Source organism: Cryptotermes secundus, unplaced genomic scaffold (assembly GCF_002891405.2).
Source record: "Cryptotermes secundus unplaced genomic scaffold, Csec_1.0 scaffold62, whole genome shotgun sequence".
Classification (NCBI taxonomy): Eukaryota; Metazoa; Arthropoda; class Insecta; order Blattodea; family Kalotermitidae; genus Cryptotermes; species Cryptotermes secundus.
In genome coordinates, this window is record NW_019727786.1 from 2,133,879 (window position 1) to 2,155,384 (window position 21,506).

The following is a 21,506-nucleotide window of genomic DNA, read 5'->3' on the forward strand; positions in this document are numbered from 1 at the left end:
CAGTCTGCTTGACCGTGTCTCACGGTGTTGTCGCTTGCAGATTTACTTATACTTCTTCAACCCTGAAGATGGGGGCGATACGTTCCTCCGAAACGTCGGTTAACACCACATATACACGGTGCCAAATCCCAGAAGACTGCTTTCTTCATAGTCACCGCCGTGAAAGCCTCAAATCTTACACTTCTAAAACAGTTCAGAGAAATTTCAAACGTTCACCATTACTAAACCAGTGGGTAACTTTTTATAAACCATTCTATTTGTCAAATGTAGGTGTCTTTTATTGCTAGTGGGGTGGGACTAAGTCCCTTGTACTGTGGTCACTTCTGACCTATTGTACCAGCCCCAGATGATAGGTGAGGGTGATTGTGGAGCAACTGGTGGAATGAAGATTGGCAGGGGAAACCGAAATACTCGGAGAAAACCCGACCCAGCGCCATTTTGTCCACCACAAACCCCATTTGACCAGACCCGGGATCGAACCCGAGCCGCCGCGGTGGGAAGCCAGCGACTAACCGCTTGAGCTATGGCGCGGCCAAATGCAGGTTACAGAAACTGCTGCATGCACTGGGAAACACATTCAGGCAAGGGCACAAAACCTGTAGCTGGAAAGCATGGATTTTAAAAATGACATTCTGAAATCCTATGCAACACATGAGATGTTTTACAATCTGACTGACCAAGGAAATTTTCCTTCCTTAAAAATTGCAGCTTATGAGATTACATCTTATTCTGGTTCCATTTACCTGTGCCAATCTGCGTTTTCAAAAATGAACCTAATGAAATGAAAGAACAGATCTCGACTAAATGATGCCTATCTTGACTTTGGAAGGAGGAATATCACCTTACCCTCCATACTTTGACAAACTGGCCGATGAATTGCAGTGTCAAACTTCTCACTCGAGCGCCGATCTTGGATGGAACTATGGCCTAACGTACCAAATAATATAATTAATAACTTTTACGCCTCTAAATTTCTTTCCCTTTCTACTTTCATGTTTTAATATTGTTTGGTGTATTATTTAGTGTTCATGTATTTATTTGCCCTGAAATAAATTGTTTGCGTTGACTGTTGCCTGCCACTTGTCCTGAAATATGAGAGTATGCCCTTGACATGAAAGACTTGGGACTCATTAGCACTCATGGTTTTCAGAATGATTATCGTAACCAAATCGGCACAATTTCAATTTTCTTTTTTCTTTCTTTTCTTTATTTCCTTCCTTTCTCCTTTCTCCTTTCTTAATTTCTTTATTTATAGCTGTGATTGTATATTACCTTCCACCCCATGATTTCTTCCTTCGTTCCGGCTTTCCTTTCGATAATTCAATCCGCATTTGTTACTGCAGTGGGGTTAATTTAAGTCCTTGTTCCCGGGCTCTCTCATCTTCATTCATTATAGAAGCAAAATTCGAGATGAGCTCTATTCTGTTAGGAGGCTTTTTCTTATGATAATCTAACCCAAACAATGTGACGTAACGATTCCTTAAGTGACCTCCGCTGAGTTCAATGTTGCCACACTAATGCTGAGGAGCAATTATAATCAGTACATCTGACCTGCGTATTGCGCAGTGTTACACAGACTGAGCTCCACGGATCACTAAATGCTGAGCTGTTTGTCTCTCTGTTCACAGAAAATCTCATCAGATCTACAATGCGGGGATAAGACAACACTACTACCCGACGGCTCAGAGGAAGAGTAAGCGCACACCGACTGGGAGCCACATGACTATACAACTCGCCTTTTAACCGTAGTCGGATGCAAGTATTTCGACAGCATGTTCACACCACTAAGCACACTTCCCGTCACTGACTCTTCATAAACCTGTGCATGAGTGGTGAGCCACTCTTTTTACGCCAATCCCACATCCCCACATCGCCAGTAAAATTATACCAATGCCATCTGTATTGTATCCAGTAAACATATGTGGAAAAACAAAATTTTGCTGTTCGTTGGTACCCAGTAGTCATTCTGATATTGAAGTGTATTTGATAAGATATGTGAAAAGTTTACCGTCGTCTCTGAGCAGTAAAATGTAACTAACTACTCATGGCTTCTGTACAACATGTTTCCATTGAATTACAGTAACAAAGAAGGGAAGTCTTCATATCTTTATGCAGGTTGAAAACAAATCTGTCTCTATTCCTGGGTGATAACATGGTGTTCTATTCTCTGTCGGCCCCTTGAAGTCCAGTAGGCCTGGTTCTCCTAAATATCAGTAAACCAGGCAGTTGTTACCCAATAATGGAAACAATATTAATAGAAAAGTGTTCCCTAGACAAATTCAACTTATTAAAGATTATAAATGATATTGGGTAGTTATGTTAATTAATTAACTTTTATAATCTGAGTAGTTGAAGAAGGTCAGTGTGAAAACTAGCATTAATTCTTTATAAATATCTAAATATTTGTACGAATTTTTTTTTAGTTCTTCTTTTAGAAATTAACCGCACCGGCAATTCCGACGCGCCCCGGTTCTCTCTTCGACTCATTGTGTCATATTTTCTTGATTATGTCCTGGAGTACCACCAGCCTGTGCTAAATGAGTTCGAATGTCAGGAGTCTGGGATAGGCCAAGGGACGATAAAATTTAGAAGAAGAGGAAAAAGGAGGAGAAGAAGAAGAAGAGGAGGAGGAGAAGGAGAAGGGAAATAAGAAGCTGTGAGTTAAGTTAGGGCCTAGTATTTGGTGACGTATGGAGGAAGGTGTAAGACATAATTTGATACGATGAAGCCAGAAAATGACACTACAAGATTCCTTTTGTAAAGACTGTTTCTGTTGATCTATAATTACACCAATCCTAGTTGTTTAATTTGCACTATTACTCACTCTCCTCAAGTTTCTAGAACCAAGAAACAAAACAGTAATAAAGATTACTGTCTCCTGAGATGTGACGCCGTGTAGCCTGGTAAAGTTCCTCCGAAAAGTGGGTGAACTGCTACCGGTCTACACGGCATCACATTCCATAAGATACTGCTCTTCAAGTCACTGCTGTAGGAAACTCAAATTCATCTTTAACTAAATTTATATTTTCTTTGAGTTGTGACTCAACATATTTTGAAAGTTAACGTTTACGTCTGGTCTTGAATATAACGAAATAAAACCATATTTATTTAGTTCCGTTTGCTACCATATTCTTCCGAAATGCGTCCCTGTGAGGGGTGTATTTTGTGTAATAGCATACAAGGATATATATGTAGTATATATACGTACAAGCACATTCATATACAGGTGTATCACAACTCAACGGCAAAACTTCAGGAACGGACTCCTCATATAGAGAGAAGAAATAAAGTTTATGACAACATGGGCCCGGAAATGCATATAATTACGGAGTACTAATTGTGTCTGCATGCCACTGAAAAGAATTGGCAGAGGAAAATTTATCACGAAGTAACCACAGGTGACGTCATGATAATCATAGAGCTGTCCTCCCAGTGAAAGGCCGACCCATCGATAGAAAGGCAGTCCTCCCAGTTAAAAGCCGACCCACCGATAGAAAGCACTCATGTCGCCAATTTCTTTCAGTGGCATGCAGACACAATTACTACTCTGTAATTATATGAATTTCCGGACCCATGCTGTCATATGCTTTATTTCTTCTCTCTACATGAGGAGTCCGTTCCTGAAGTTTTACCGTTGAGTTGCGATACATCCTGTATATATGTACATTCATACGTATGTACAAACACTTGGATACGAATATATATATATATACATGCATTAAATACGCACATATATACACATATACATACTTACATTTTTTAATGCTAGTGGGGTGGGACTAAGTCCCTTGTACTGTGGCCACTTCTGGCCTATTGTACCAGCCCCAGATGATAGGTGAGGGTGATTGTGGAGCAGTTGGTGGAATGAAGATTTGCAGGGGAAACCGAAGTACTCAGAGAAAACCTGTCCCAGCGCCACTTTGTCCACCACAAATCCCACTTGACCAGACCCAGGACCGAACCCGGGAAGTCGCGGTGGGAAGACAGCGACTAACCGCTTAAACTATGGCGCGGCGTAGCTACTGGGGGTAGTTCCAAGCGAGAGACATGAATTAGTTCCCTGGTAAGAAATCCACTTTAAATTTGAGAGACAATGAAGAGCTCCTTGGATTGACAATTCCTTTGTGCTTCGCAAGCCTAGGAGCATCGCATTAACATTCATAGAACCTCCGAATTATTCTCTTTGTGTTTCCGAAGTTTTGTTTGAAGTACCTTAAAGATTCTCCGTAAGAAGCACCAAAAGCTTATAATTTCATTTGCTATTTCAAGTAATTCTCACCTCTGACACAGCACCTAACAGTTAGAAAATATATAAAATGTTCTTATGATACAGAAAGTGTTAAGATAAGTGAAACTATATCGTGGCTTGCTGCATCTTGTAACAATTCAGGAATGTTTTCAAACTGAATTTTGTCAATAAATCGATACAGCAGAGGCATACCTGTAAACATACACTTAAAATTAAAAGAGAACAGAATTCCTTCTTCTGCGTCCTACCAACGTGTTCTGCGAGTGTGTACCTTTTTCAGAATTTAGATATTAAATACTTCAGACACTCGATATGGCCATCACGCAACTGGAGAATAATATAATTTGGTGTCCTCGACTCTGTTTTAAGCAACACAAATACAGATCGTCGAGTAAATTCCTCAGATGGAAACAACGCTAGCTCTATTGCATGTGCTTCCATAAAGATCCCTCTGCAGTTGCACTGGATGAAGGACCCAGCTCTAGAATGTTCTGACTCCATTGTTGTGCTCGTAGATGAAACCGTTTGGGGCGAGGAAGACTAATAAATCTAGATGCATAATAGCAGCCGGTTTATGAGTCTGTACTTCTGTTATCTGTGTATGTCCTGTCGCTGACGCCGTAGAGTGGACGTTCCTCTGAAACCTCGGTTCACACAAGATCTACACGGCCCCATATCCCAGAAGACGACATTTTTCAAATGTCCAATAATTCCATTACGTCTTCAACCTGCGGATGTGAGAAATCTGAGCAAGAAGAATCCTTTTTGACCTTAGACACATACCGAGGTAGCCCTGACTCCTTAATGGTTTGTGCAAATTCTTGATTTTTCACACTGAAGTCGTTGAAACATTCTTTGTTCTCTGAAGTGTATTGAGACCTAAGATATACAACTTTTCGCGAGTACTTTCAACTACCATCTTCGGGAGAGTGTTTGTCATTAGATTAGCAGTTCTTGACAAATATCTGAAACAAAATCAGAATAGGAGAAGGCATACCTCGTTTGGAAAACCACAACGTAAAAGACACATGCCTAGACTGGAAGACAACATTAAGAGACATCTTACAGAAAAGGGTGTGAGAATGTGGGCTATATTCAAATGGCTCAAGATAGGGGTAGTAGTGGACATGAATAAACTACGATGGAAATAAAGAAAAAATAACTACAAATATAATATGTTAAGAAGTTAGAAAAATGAGTGATAAATCACTTTTGACATGAAGAAAGCAGTCTTCTGGGATTTGGCACCGTGTATATGTGGTGTTAACCGACGTTTCGGAGGAACGTATCGCCCCCATCTTCAGGGTTCTACCGCCGTGAAGGCCTCAAATCTTACATTTTTGACATGTTTATTTTATATAAGTAGAAATACGTTTCGTAAGGAGCTGATGTCATACCTAACATGTTTACACGTATTTTTTTCCGAGACGCCTAAAAACTCTTAATCATTAAGCAGAACGAATTTTAGGGTCCCCACTGGATGTGAATGTTGTTGGATTCCTATTTAGTCTAATAATTCGAAGCTTGGATGATCTAAGAGTGCAGACTCATTGGGGGCACTTAACAGAATGCCACTCATACGTTTGGAGACCAACGACAGACGTCAGAATCACACAGCATTATTTGTAACAAATTATTGATGGAAGAAAATTAGTAATTGCTTCTGTAAAGAATCGCTTTCACGTCAGTCGGTGTGACCTAGCTCGTTTACAGCATATTTATATATAACCAGCTTTTTCCTGTGATGTTAAAAGAAAAGGGGTTAAACGTCGGAAACTGCGAAGAATCGAATTGAATTTGACAACTGCTTTTCTTGCGAGGGTGCATTTGTTGTGCCTTGTATTAATTCAGTACGAGAGTATATCATAGATAAGATGTAGGCTTCGGAAAATGTAATTAGAAAAAGCTGGTGCCTTTTTATATGTGTAATATAGGAGTTCCTGCTGAGAAGTTTGGTGTTTACTTCGTACAAGACACTTCCTCTCACGTCTATAGTTCGTACACTCTCTTTCGCATTTCGCTACTTCTAAGAGCAGTTTGATTCTCTTTTGTACTAGTTTTATAAGATAGTACTATATCATAAATAAGAAATCCATCTGCTATTAGAATTAAACACGTTTATATGAAAGTATCGAGCACTTGCATAAATCTCAGTGGTATACAACTGGTCGTTGTAATGAAATCCGTTAAAAACGCATTTAATGGTTCGTGTATGTACATTAGGATAGAAATAAATTGGGTCATGTGCCTCATTAGTATCACTGCTGAATTGTGTAATCTATTTTTTTTTATGCTAGTGGGGTGGGACTAAGTCCCTTGTACTGCGGCCACTTCTGGCCTATTGTACCAGCCCCAGATGATAGGTGAGGGTGATTGTGGAGCAATTGGTGGAATGAAGATTGGCAGGGGAAACCGAAGTACTCGGAGAAAACCTGCCCTAGCTCCACTTTGTCCACCACAAATTCCACTTGACCAGACCCGGGATCGAACCCGGGCCGCCGCGGTGAGAAGCCAGCGACTAACCGCTTGAGCTGTGGCGCGGCCATTGTGTAACCTAACAAAACAAGAGAAAGAACATATGAATTCTTCTCCGTCGCGTTAATACACGATAAAAGTCCGACGTTTCGGAGACTGCACCTATTCTTATCATTAATTACTTCTGAGATCAGTATCACAAAGTCTTCTGCATAAAAGGACAGTCCTCCTTGGTAGATAATTAAGGTAGTCAAAGTGAGACTGTGAACAGCGTCAAAACGGTCATTTTTTCATCTGTTCCTCTCATACCCTTATGAGGGAGTAGAGGTTTTCTTTTTATTCTTTTAATCATTTCACAGACGGTAAGGCTACTTGGACGAGTGACTGGCCCGTCGGAAGGCCACTACCTAACACAGAGAAACGCATATACACATCAAACATTCATGCCCTGAATGGGATTAGAACTCATGTTCCCGGCTTCCGAGCGAGCGAAGACAGTTCATGCCTTAGACAGCTCGGCAACCTTGACCGGCTAAAACGGTCATATATCCCAAAAATAATCTAATTCTGTTATGCCTGATCTGGATATGGCAGTGACTCCGTCAAGCTGTCGCCCATTCCAGCTCCGGTGTTGTTCAGCCCGAGTACAGCAATGACTGACGTCAAACGACCACCCATCCCACAAACGACCCAGCTGAATGTTGCTTGGTCTGTCTACGGTAGTAAATGACATGAAGCGGTCACTCATCGCACACATGTGTATGACCCAGTTAGGTGCTGTTTAACCTGGATGTGGTTGTGTGTGACGTCAGTCCACCATTTACTGTCCATTTTTTGTCAGCTTTTATCCATATCGACGTGGCCGATCCTTCGAGAAGTTTTCATTATACTTAATCATACTGTAGCTTTATATTTTATACAGAGGGCTGAAACAATTGGTTTGTTACAGTGTGGACATTATTTTGTAAAACAGATGTTGTATCACCCTTTTCACATCTTACACATATTATTAATATCTTATGTTGACTGCCTGCAAGAGAAATGTCAGCACCAGCTGACTTTCGCAAGACAATATCACGTGATAGTAATGAACACTGTTTCACACTTATAGGAGTATGTTTCCTAGCGATCTCCACTTTCGCTTCGACATCTACTGCACAGTGTCGTTCCTGAGCGAAGTGAATATATGTTAAATCTGTGATTTCTTCATCATATCATATGTAGTATATTTATAATCCTAAATAATATTAAGTTTTAAACCACGAATCATATATAAAGGCAGACTGAGCCTGCAGAAGCTCTGCACTAACATTGGGTATGCGTGTGTTTCTATGTATACAGATGTGTGTGTATTTGCATGCGCCTCTGCCGAAGTCTTGTTAAAATCGATGCACTCAATGACTTCATGTATACATGCAATGTCAGAGCCGAGGTTTCGCTCTGTACAGTTCTATGCAGCTTCTGTCGTTCCAGTTTGAATATTAGGATTGTTCAACACATATTCATAGCGCCAGTTCGCTCTGCTTATGATGTGGCTATATATTGGAAGTAAACACAGCCCTTAATTCGATGTGAATCATGTAACAGATGCTTGCAAGGCAGATTATTGTAACAATTTGAACTTGTTATCACATCATAGGTAAAATGTGTATTTTAAAGAATTTGAAACTTTTGCTGGAAATTATTAAAAATTGAGACAATATATTTTTATCATTTTTGTTTTCCAGCACAGACTGCAATATATACATAACTGTGACATAAAATATGAAACCAAAATTAATGACACAACATTCGAATTGTATACATTTTGTTTGGAATGGAGGAGATACAGTACATGATTCAGAATTGCACGTAGAACTGCTATAATATTCTAACGGAATGTCGAAACAGTTGTGATAAATATAAATACATTTATGGCAAATTCAGTTTCTTTTCACTAGGTTTTCTACTGTAGAAAAAAAAGTGTTTATCCATAGTTGTATGAATATATAAAACCCAGAATTGGCTTAAAATGTTGCAATAAAGCCATAGGAAAAATATTTACATTTCACTGCAGACTGAAAAATGTTTCATGTACCACTAAATTTGTTTTCATTTTGTCCATACGTACTGGACGAATTATGTAAATAAATCACATATTTCTTGTTATTGTCTGTGTGTTAACCTAATATTTCGTTGCGATATTAAATATCAATAAATTCTATGTAAGTCGAAGTTTACTTTCATTCGCCCTATCACATCATGACGTCTACATGACTTATTTTCTCTGGCACTTGTATTAATGATATTATGCCTAGGACTTGAAAGACCACAGAAAATACAATAAGAGAAAGTGGTGATATAAACGTTTATTCTAATATATCTGTGTAATCTGTATGTCATATTTCGTCTTTTCTAGCAACATGAAGGAGATTTTAACACAATTATGCTTCTAAAAATATCAGAAAATTTGTCAAAAAGTCCCTGACCGTCAATATGAAATCATGTAACAGAAACAAAGACAGTAACACCATTTTGTTTAGACATATTTGTAGTTAAGTGTGTTAAGATAATACCGAAAGAAAAGTTATTGTATAAATCTTGAAGAATAAGACATTAAACTGACTGAATATATTACAATGCATTTATTTTTTGTTAGAATAGATTTAAAACGTTTTTATTTTATTTGTATTGTTTTGCATCCTGTTGTGTTACAATAATGAGGTTCTGGGGCCGTAGACACAACAACGACGTAAACTAATTTCAGTCAAATCTATTAAAACAAAGTCATGTGAGTGGTTTAATGAATTGTATTGTCTCATTCACTATTACATGTTTGGGCCTCATGGGCCACCCTCAGGTAATTTGTAAATAAATAAATGAAATATATAATTATTGAATTGTAGAGTTAAACGGATCAATTATAAAATAAAAAATGTAATAATCAATTTTGTTAATCAATAAATTATAAGTGAAAGTAGTTAAGTTGTTAAAATTTTAATGTAAGGGAATGACCCACAATGTGGGGCTAGGTTAAGTGTGCAGCAGGAAGGGTGTATATATAGAGCCTAGTGAAAAGCGCAATGTGGCATCTATTCATAGTTTAATATTTTATTTTTTATTTAATATTATTGATAGATCTTAATTCTTCTGAAAAGTTCTTTCAAGTAGTGTATCTGTAAGTAAAATATTTTATTGTGAGTAGAAATATTTTAGTGTCATATTGTGTGTGTGTGTGAAATTACTTTTATTTATCCCGTCACCACAATTAGAAATACGGATATACCATACATTTTTCGTTTATTATATCACGTTCCGGCTCACTGAGCCATCATCAGGTATTTGACTTGTTTACATTTACCTGTATTCATCTGCGAGTATTTTCTATATTGGACAGTGTTTACACATCAGTATTCTGGTTCCTTTTAGTAATATATAATCTGGCTGTATATAAAAAGAGCGTTTCCACCTCTAATATTAAATGTTAATAGGCACAGAGTTTAAATATTAAAATTAAATATATATTAATATTTCTAATGATGTTTTGATTAAGTGTAGTTGTGTATAGATGGGTATCATACCAGATGTTTGAGGTTTCTTCAATGCCTGGAATATAAACATGTCTACGTATTTATGAAAATAAATATTTGTTGTCTATTTGTGTGTGGGGTGAGGAAGGGGTATATTTTTATCTTACCTTGTATTGATGTAGTATGTGTTTTGTTGAATTGTGGCTCTGTGTATCCATATTTCCTATTGTGGTGACGGAATAAGAAGTAAATGAATTTTATTATTATGCTTGGTGTTGTTATTATATTAATAAATATACTTATCAGAGCCTACTACACGTAAGCATGTGCTATAACTGACACTGAACCACAGTAACAATAACATCAAACTGTTTACATGGCTTTATTGGCTTTATTAGATTTTACTGAAAGTAATTTATTTTGTTGTGTCGACAGTCCCAGTGCCTCGATAATCCGCATTATAAATAAACAGAGCAGTGAAGAATCTGATGGTCACATGAAACAGTTTCTTTTAGGAAATAACAAGTTTGTTTATTTCATCTCAATGGGTATGGTAGTCCAATCAGTAATATGACTGACTACAAATTGATAACAGAGATTCGATTCCCGACAGGACCAAAGATTTTGTTTCCACCACGTCCAGGCACCCGAGAATCCTGCTCTGCCTCCTACTGAATATGTGGCGAGAGTAAGCCGATCGGAGCATAAAGCTGATTAACTCAGTTCGAAGTATTGCCGAGAGCTACAATGAAAATACATCTCTCTGTACCCTCTATACGCCTCAATTCCGTGGCGTTTAAACGTACTTACTCATGGAGTTGAGCCCTTCTGGAGGAGCCGCAAATTCTGCAGCTACTCAAGAATTTTCCAGCATTGTATAGCCCTCCACTGGTCCCTATCCTGAGCCACAACAATCAAATCAATACCATCCCATCCTATCTCTCTAAGATCCATTTTAATATTGTCCACCCACCTACGCCTTGGTCTTCCCAGTGGTTTCTTTCTTTCTGGCTTTCCACCAATATCCTATACGCATTCATCGTCTCCCCCATTCGTGCTTCATGCCCTGCCCACCTCATCCTCCTTGACTTGATCATTCTAATTATACTTGGAGAAGAGTACAAGTTATGAAGCTCCTCATTATGCAGTTTTCTCCAACCTCCTGTCACTTCATCCCTCTTCGGTCCAAATATTCTCCTCAGCTACAGACGACATTAATTCAGTTCCCTTCCAGAATGCAAGATGTGGGCTGACCACTTGTTTTCACAGCTCCTAGATATACACGTGGAAGCTCATTACTCAATCATCCACAATCACTGCAGTAGCGGTGAAAAATTATCGTTTATTTGGAACCGTTTGAAGCTATTTAGAAGCGACAGCGGGCCGGAGAATCTTACGGAAAATTTCAGTATTTAAGAAATTATTAAACATCTAACATTTATTCGTATTAAATGAACATTACGACACAAACACCCTATACCTAAGTACAAACTAATGTCGCTATTATTCTGACCCAATATCATAATCTGTGATTTTTACTGTCAAGGCGTTAAAACACGCATTAAACCAAAGCTATTATACCATTTGCAGGTTTAATATATCTATATGTAATAAACGGAAGCCATGAAACTTGAATCTGCATCAAATCTCGATGTTTATGTAAGATTTCTTGCTATTCAGCCTCCTAATGCATAATAAGGAGGAAATATACAGGGTTAGTGTAAAATAAATAGACATATTCAACGTTTTATAGCAACCAAAGTATTATCGATATAGCCAAAATACTTACATGGAATTTAGTATATATCTTTAAGTTTGTATGACTAAGTTACAAATGTTCTATGTGTGAGACTTTTGTCACGCGGCAGATATCAATACGATAACCCAGTTCGTTCTGAACACCGCTCAACGGACCAGAGCATGGCACTGACAAGTTGACCACCAAGAATTCCGATCTGACTCCCACTCATTTTGTCTTGTGGGGATTATACCAAAGAGAGAGTTCTTGTTCCTCCACTTCCTGTAAGTGTAAAGCTCTAAAGCAACGCATCACAACTGTTACGTGTGTTGACGTGGACACGCTCCGGTGTGTTTGGAACGAACTGGATTATCGTATTGATATCTGCCGTGTGACAAAAGGCTCACATATAGAACATTAGTAACTTAGTGATACAAACTTATAGATAAGCAATTCGGCTATATCAACAATACTTCCGGTTCTATAAAACGTTGAAAGTGTCTATTTCTTTTATACTAACCCTGTATATTAAAAATTATTGGTCATATTATTAATAATAACAGAATTCCGTCGAGCGCCGAACTGCATGCTGGGTGGCTCACGAATGGCAAACGGACCCCAGGTTAATCTCCCCTGTTCTAACCGAGCGATCCATATCGAACAATTGTAAAGATAATTTATTACTCAATTAAAGCATAACCCACTTCAAGCGTGCTACTTATCATCAGTCGTTAAGTAGGCCTACCGACTTGATCACGTGTCCATCAATGCTTAACTACGTAAGTAACTGACTCCATGGAGCTGGGTCCTCCGTGGGAACCCGCCAGTCACCCAGCTACTGAAGAATTCCCCAACGTTTTATGGAATCCGAAGGTTTCTTATCATGTTCACAAAAGCCATCCACCGGTCCTTATCCTGAGCCACATGAATCCAGTACACACCCTCCCTCCCTATTTCTTTAATATGCATTCTAGTATTACCATCACTGGATACTTGTTGTGTGTTCCTCTTTTTCCCCCCCTTGGCACTACAGCCCCAGAGGGCCTAGGCCTACCTCCATGAACTTTTCCGTTCACTGTGTATTCCTTAGTTCACCTAAATAGATCATATTAGTTACATAGCTACTTCCTTACTTACTTACTTACTTACTCAAGGAGCTGAGCCCTTCTTGAGGAACCGCCAATTTTCCATCTACTCAAGAATTTCCCAGCATTTTATGGAACCCGAAGGTTCATCACCGTATTCACAAGAGCCCTCAACTGGTCCCTATCCTGAGCCACAACAACCCAATCAATACCATCCCATCCTATCTCTCTAAGATCCATTCTAATATTGTCCACCCACTTACGCCTTGGTCATCCCAGTGGTCTCTTTCCTTCTGGCTTTCCCACCAATATCCTATACGCATTCCTCGTCTCCCCCATTCATGCTACATGCTCTGCCCACCTCATCCTCCTTGACTTGATCATTCTAAGTATACTTGGAGAAGAGTACAAGTTATGAAGCTCCTCAATATGCAGTTTAGTTACGCAGAGTCAAACGGAAAGACGGCTGTGGAGGGTGAATTGGCGAGAGTGTGGAAGAAACCAGTTGCGCTTTATATTTTCATGTAGGCGAACATACAAAGCGATTGGTTTGAGGGACTGCGGGAGACTACGAGAAAATGCAATCAGCGTGATTGGTACCGTGGTCGGGAACTGTCCGGAACATCCCGAATGCGACCCATGAGTGACGACCACTACATCCTAAAGGAAGATAAGTTTTATTATTGTGACACTGAAAGATTAGATCGTCTCCGTCCACATTACAGAGCCGCCTCTGTTTATCTTGTAAGGGGTAAACACGTAGGGGAGAGTGAGACAGAGACTTCGAGAGCAAAGTTAATGAAACCTACTTCCTGTATGTCACATACTGTTGTACAGAAGTACTCTCATTATTACAGATATTATCCTTGGAAATAAAATAGCTTATTTGTTGGATATGTCGCATCCGTGAGCTCAGGGGATTTCCAGCCTGTCTGATGTAAGTCCTGACTTTAATCATACTTGTAACACTACATAACAATGACAAGATAATACTTTTCATGAAACCTCAGATATAGTGGATGTCATATTGTTATATATTTTATCAGAACATTAAAAGTTTCAAATACATTATGGTTTTTTTAACTCGCTTAGTGGGGGATGCAGTCCAACTGGGTCCACTCGGCACGGCGGTCACTAATTGGCCTATTATAGCCTGTCCCGGGTGAGTATGATGATGGATAATTCGGTGGAATGAAGATTTATAGGGGAAACCGAAGTACTAGAAGAAAATCCGCCCCAGTGTCACTTTGTCCACCACAAATCCCACTTGACCAGACCTGGGCTGCCGCGGTGGGAAGCCAGCGACTCACCGCTTGAGCTATGGCGCGGCCTATACATTATGGGTTCTGTCTTCACTCGCTAGGAAGCCGGGATCGTGAGTTCGAATCCCACTCAGGGCATGGATGTTTGTGTGCGTTCTTCTGTGTTTGTCTACAGGTAGATGCCTTGCAACGAGCTGATCACTCGCCCAAGGAGTCCTACCGTATGTTTAAGATCTAGTAAACCGAAGTGAAACGGAGAGTTTCATGGAGGTAGGCCTAGGCCAAAATTGGGGCTGTAGCGCCATAGAAAAAAATACATTATTGTTACATGTGGCTGTGAAACAGTTCTCATTCTGTGGAGCAAAGTAAATGGTAAGGTGGAATCGGGGGAGGAAGAAAACAAAAAGGAAATTGTGATGACAAATTTAAAGCTGCTGGGCATTACAAAATCGGTTTTGTACGTATTACATTTACGAATGTTGCAATCCAACGTTTAAGCAAATGACCATTTAATTAACACAGAAAACAGACACCGGACAAAGAGTGGAATTGTGTATGTTGAGTTCCATTTTGCTTCCTGCTATTTTACTCTCTTGAATCATGGCGTTTTTCTCAAGCGTTCGACTCAGTTACGGTAAGTCATGCACTTTATCCCAATTAATGTTGATGTTTTGTGTTAGCCATGTTTCGAACGGTGTTAGGTGGCAGCTTCAGACTGCCTCAAGCTAAAATTTTCATGTGGGTGTCGAAAACAATAGACGTTATATTTGGGCTGAAAATTTTCAAAATATCCATATAAAACGAAAAAAAAGTGGTTTAGTTTCACAAAAGAGAAACACGGTAATATCGTTGGGAAGAAAATATGTGGAAAGTGCAGTATATGGAAAGGCAGCCCGAGATGGAGAAATTGGATTTTAGAGAGCAGTATATACATTTTGCCTACCGAGGGGGCACTGTTTCGAGGAGCGAAAAAGATGATGAAATCACTATCTTCTCCAAGGGGAGCAAAACGGATCGATGTAGGAATGCTTGCACACAAGAATAAGAGAAGCTTGAGAAATTCTGGTTCATTGGGGGAAGGGGGGATTGTCTTTATGGCGGCTGGCTTTGATTTTGGCAGTAAGAAATAACATTCTTCATCCCTCTGGAGATGGCATGGCCGCAAATGCTATCTGTGATCCACTAAACACCATCTATAGCTTAGCTTCAAGCCTCGAAAACAACTGTCTGCTGTCAGAGCAGGAGCATTTAACGGATAAACCACCTCAAATAATTTATCTTTGCTTGGAGATTTATAATTAAAATACAAATTTTGCCATAGTCGTCTGTTAAATTTCGATAAAATTGGCATATCAGCAGTACCCAACAAATCGCCAAAAATAATTCGTTTGAAAGGAAGAAAAATAGCTGACACACATTTGTAAGTCCCAAACAGAAAGGAAGCTAAAGGTACGTTGCTTTATTACTGATGTTCCAAAAGTAAGAGTGAATACAGACTTCTTGTAGCTCTTCTTGATATGGTCACAGCCTATTAGATATTTTGATCCATCTGGTCTGACCATTTCCTGCAATCGGTAAACCCATTTCAAGGGCGGTTCAGTTTCGTTATTTTGGATGGGCACACTACCCACAACAACAAAAAAATATTGCATTCTTGGGAAACTCACGTGAAATGCGAGTGTAATGCCACACATGCGTACATAGCGCCGGTTACAATCCCGAAATATTTCGTTTATGTAACCCTTGAGTATAGGCTGCCGTCAAGAAATTGCAATATAGTTCAAGAAGACTTCAGAGAAAGCTGTGATAATAAGTCAAGTTTTCTGTGTGTTTGGAAAGGACCGCAGGAGAACAGTCACTCCATGCAACGCAGATAGTTTTTTTAAGAATACTGGAATCTCCCCTATGACCCAAAAATTTTCCCAGTAGAGAACTCTCGCTGCTGCAGAGAAAATAGGTTGACCATAGTTCTCCTGCAGACTGGGGTATCAGTGTAACTCACATGTCAATGTTAAAAATAGCGCTGGGGCAAGCAAAGGTTCCCATGAGCTGTCTGCTTAACAGACGAAATACTACAAAAGATCAAGATGAACCTGCATCTGCTTTTAATGTACGTATAAATCGATTCCTGCTCAAACAGGACACAGATTTGTCTCACGTCAGTCGAAATGACGTAAAAACAACACAGCGGGCCACAAACACATACAGGACAACATAAAGAACCCTCTTCTCGAGAATGACAGGTGGCACACATTGGGCCCCAGTCAAAAAGAAATAATAAGAGGGACGACACGAACCAGCTTGGTTTACGAATTCTAATAATCTTATCAAAAAACTAAAACTAAAACTAAACTCCTTGGCTTTAGTCCGCAAGCGAACTAATAATCTTATGAAACTAACTATAAATATTTTAATATATTGGAACAGCCGCTGTAGTTGTAAAGACTTTAGATTTTACACTCAATTGTATATTATTTATATTGTATGTATATATTTTGACTTTTAGAACATGTACTGTAATGGTGGCTTCTAATTGTATTTATGTGAAGATGTCCCTCTGAAGATGGTCTCTGAAGACCGAAACATGTAAAGGCATGAATAATTGAAGTAAGAAAAAAAAATCTTAACCAGTCACACTGGACGGAAATATTTAACTTTTTCATGACGTACTGTCTATTCAGAAAACTAAACACTGCATTGAAGAGCAAACGGCAAACTCATTGCCTCAACCAACTACGCAATCGCGTGCTCCCTTTGGGTCACCCCCGTTGTAAATAGGAACCACTATGACTTTCTTCCAGTCACTTTCAATTGTGGCATTATTAATTGTTACGTCCAATAATCGCGCAAGGTACGGAATCATGGCTTCCCCACTCAGTTTTAGAATTTCGCCAGAAACGCTGCCCGACCCTATCGATTTGTTTTTACCTATCGCTAACGTTTTCCTAATGATTTTAGTACTAATGGCGAAGGGTTGACCTGAGCTAGCGCCCTGTATTTGCGGGATGCTACCCTCACAGCTGAATACCAAAGAATGATCAAATTTCTATTGAATCAGTAATGACCTGCCCATTACCATTTTTTTTTTACCTTGGCACTACAGCCTCAGTGGGCCTTGGCCTACTTCCATGAACTTCTCCGTTCACTTCTGTTTTTCTTGATCTTACATATTCGGTAGGACTCCTTGGGCGGGTGATCAGCTCTACCTGTACACAAACACAGAAAAACGCACACACACAAACTAAACATCCATGCCCTGAGTGGGACTGCAGGAATATTTTCACTGTTGCCTTTACGTCTTTTTGCGTACTTGTAGATCTCAGTCCAGCATTTAGCTTCTTTCTTTAGTATACCACGTAGACCTTAAAAATATCTCCCGTGCATATTTTGCTAATAGTAACTGCTTTGATAGTTGTTTCAGTTCCACTCCGTTCTGCTGTCCTAATTCCCTTCTATTAAATGCTTTTCTCACTTCTAACTTCTGACTTTTTCACTTCATTATTTTGGTATTCAGGGGCCGAAACTTTACCTAGTGTTTTACGTGGAATAAATCTTTCGAAACTCTCAAGTATTACGTTCTTGAAATTATTCCATGGCTCTTCAGCACATCTACCATTGCTTGCCCATGTTGTGAATTTATCCCGGAGGAATGTCTGTAGGCCTTGCTTTATAGTATACAGGGACTAGTCTTTCTGCTTGAGGTCGACAGTAATTTTCTTCTCCATAAAAATTAACATGTCTCTCAGATATCTGTATTTAGTTTAATCACAATTCTCTAATTGTATTTTGATTACCACAGACCCACAGAAAGACGATGTTAGAGGACATTTTCAGACAACCGTGCTTAATCTCAAATCAAATATTCAATATAAAATGCACGCCTTATTAGTTATGTGAATTGGATCGTCAACACAACACTAGCTCATCTTCAAGGTGAAGATACAATAGGTGTTATGGTGTCTCTTACTCGTTTATTGTAAGCAGGTGTATGCTACATGTTTCAATATTTACTTAGGTAATCATTAGGCCGGCATGTACTGTCTTCGCTCGCTTGGAAACCGGGATCGTGGGTTCGAATCCCACTCAGGGCATGGATGTTTAGTTTGTGTGTGTGCATTTTTCTGTGTTTGTGTACAGGTAGAGGCCTTGCGACGAGCTGATCACCCGCCCAAGGAGTCCTACCAAATGTGTAAGATCTAGAAAAACCGAAGTGAACGGAGAAGTTCATGGAGGTAGGCCTAGGCCCACTGGGGCTGTAGTGCTAAAGAAAAAAAAATCACGCCTGATGCTACAAGAAATAGCCATGAATGAAAAAACTGAAATGTAATATAACAGAGATATGATAATAAATACAAATATATAACAAAGAGAACTAATAAATGGAAATACTTAACAAGATATGCCAAAACCAAAAACTTCAGCAGTAACGATTTACTCAGAATTACGCGAGACATGTGTCTGAAGGCCACATACGGAAGAGCGACCAAAAATGTCGTAATATTCCATAAACTGGGCGAGCGGTTTAGCACACGATTTTAAACAGAATTATCAAGAACCAAACAACAAAATGCGAGGCTCACAACAGCTGAAATATCGCTGTTACCATATCCTACGCACAGCACAAACCTACACGCAAGACAGCCTCGTGGTACAGAACAAGAATAGCTGGCTCATAAACGAAAAATGCAAATAATTTCTTCTTGCCGTAGTAAAACACGTAAAATAATTCTGCATACTCACAAACACAGTCAGGCAAAGGGCTCTCAGGCTGGAGCTTCGCAAAAATAAACAGGCAGTCCATTTAATAACAAAATGTAATTTTGATTCATGACAAACACAACCACACACACTTCACCTTCTCCTACAAGAGATCGCGCTAGTTAGCTGCCGGTAAGAAGACGGACAAATAAGGGGAGGGTCACGTGACACGATAAGAACTGTGACGGTAAGAGTGTCACCTGGGGAAAATGTAAATGGTTAAGGATGACAGACAACGCAAGAGGGCAATCCGAATCGCCAGTGAGCCGTCGAGGACGGATCAAATGGATTCAAATTTTACGTATCACATCATCTGTGCTTTGTACTGTACAGTGTACACACTACTGCTCTCGCAGAACATGATTTTGCGTATCACAACTTGGTATGTGCTTTGTATTGTACAGCGTATATTGTATTGCTCGCGCAGAACATGAAGTCAAAGCTGTTGTCCTTTAGCTGCAGCTGGGATGAGCGAAACTGGTTTGAGTGAAACTGTTTGTGTTTACGATAACACTGCAGGTACCAACATCGTCATATCTGTTTTCGTTCCCAAGTACCAGGTGCTTGAATTCCCGTCATTGTTTTTGGTAGATTCTGTATTTACGTCCCATGTGCATAGTGTTCGGTAACCTTACATACAGCAATACAAACTTCTGCTATGGCATACGCCCCACAATAAGTTTAATCGTTTTATGCGCTTTAGGCCTGTATTGTCCCTTCTTTCAGCATTTTAAAAATATCTGCATTGTAACTCCATTCTATTCCGTTGCAAAACAAGGCAAGACAAGGTAAAATAAAATAATTCAAAAATAAAAAAGCGAGACCTACAAAAATTGAAAACGACAAAAGCAATGATGGCAATGCAAGGTGTGAATGAGACCCTTAACGCGACTAAAAATTACAGCATTTCTTTTGTTTAGGTGCACCAATGCCGAATCTGAAATTATGAATGGCCATTAATAACAATCCATAAATTCAGTTCTTCAGAGCTATTTCGCTAACAGAAGATAAGTTTAGGGATACTGATGTTATTGGATAAATTCACATTTGAAAAGAAAATTTCGCTGAGAATATTTCTTAAATTTTATTTCAATAATATTTAAAAAAAAATATGCTGTTCTTGATGCTGATAGAGCTATCCAGAGTAATAGTGAACATACTATAGCATATACACCCTTTGCTAAGTTATGAATATGTAAACAATGCCGGTTGCTAAGCAACACGTTCCTAACATGCGCCAAAGTAGTGGTTGGAAAGCGGTGTTTTCTGGGCGGTCCAGGCCGATGGCTGTGCACTCAATAATGGATACAGCAGGAACGGAACAGTGTTTTCTGCGTGGTCCGTCCCTAGATGTTATAAGCAGGACAATTAGTACTAGAGGAGAACTGGACTGGAATTCGCTGAGGGCTAAGACTGATGCTAAATACAGAAGAAGTAATTAGGGAACAATCTGGAGAAGCCAGTGCCAAAACATTTTAAGAAATACAGAATGCAATGGAGAAATCGCTGGGGAAAGAATGAAAACAACCGATTTCCTAAGAGGGCACTGTATTGTGGGAGTAGAAATGGAAGAGAAACTGGAAGACCGAGAAAGACTATTCGACCAGTTTTGATTATCGAACCTTATCGCTTCGAAACAGGAAGTCACAGTCAACGCCACATTCACTGAGATCAATCAGCCATACTTGGTATCAAAGTCTCATCTGAGACCCATGACCAGATTTTAGCTCGTTTTAGTCTCAGAACTGACCATTACGCCGCTCACAGTGGCCTCGTGGTCTAAGGCAGGAACTGTCTTCACTCGCTCGAATTCTGGGATCGTGGTTTCGAACCCCACTCAAAACATGGATGTTTTTGTGTGCATTTGTTCTGTGTTTGTGTTGTCCTATGCAGGTAGTGGCCCTGCGACGGGCTGATCACTAATGCGAGGAGTCCTACCGTCTGTTTAAAGAAGGATTACGAAAAACAAGAGGAGGCTGGGGCCCAACAAAGGCTATAGAGCCATTGATTACTACATGAAAGTGGAATGAATGAATTGACAATTAGGATCTCGAATCGTACTATCTGACGAGATGGGACTTCCCAATTGGGAAGACTAGTGTTTTTTTTTTTTAATTTTAAACTACGTGCAGTGTAGCAGCTACGTGAGAGTATACACCTGATGATGGCCATTTACGGCCGAAACATGTAGTGTAGAAGAAAGGAAGACGAAAGAACTACAATAAATTGTTGCATTTAGGACGGAGTTTATGTCACATATTGTGTAGAGTGTAACAGGATGCTTAAATATAATATTGTAAGCGTGTATTCATATCTACATACACAGACTTAAAATAACTACTTTCTACGTACATTTATATTCTAACTGCTAGATGTTGATTAAACCCAAGATCATGATGAGTATTTGTACCAACCGTCTTACAGTGCACA

General features: G+C 39.4%; 1 protein-coding gene and 1 long non-coding RNA gene across 4 annotated transcripts in view; one reads left to right on the forward strand and one right to left on the reverse strand.

The window, feature by feature from the left end:
- LOC111864931 overlaps positions 1-2,721 on the forward strand; it is a 91,738-nt gene extending 89,017 nt beyond the window's left edge. Inside the window, exon 3 of the mRNA XM_023852561.2 lies at positions 1,629-2,721. Within this exon, the coding sequence (XP_023708329.1) occupies positions 1,629-1,697 (69 nt within the window). The 3' untranslated portion in view covers positions 1,698-2,721. The remainder of the gene's footprint in view (positions 1-1,628) is intronic.
- The window catches only part of LOC111864933, a 117,262-nt gene extending 98,052 nt beyond the window's left edge, over positions 1-19,210 (reverse strand). For all 3 annotated transcript variants that reach the window (XR_002842873.2, XR_004513069.1, XR_004513070.1), the window contains exon 1: positions 19,059-19,210. This is a non-coding gene — a long non-coding RNA (uncharacterized LOC111864933). The remainder of the gene's footprint in view (positions 1-19,058) is intronic.
- Positions 19,211-21,506: the final 2,296 nt, after the last annotated feature.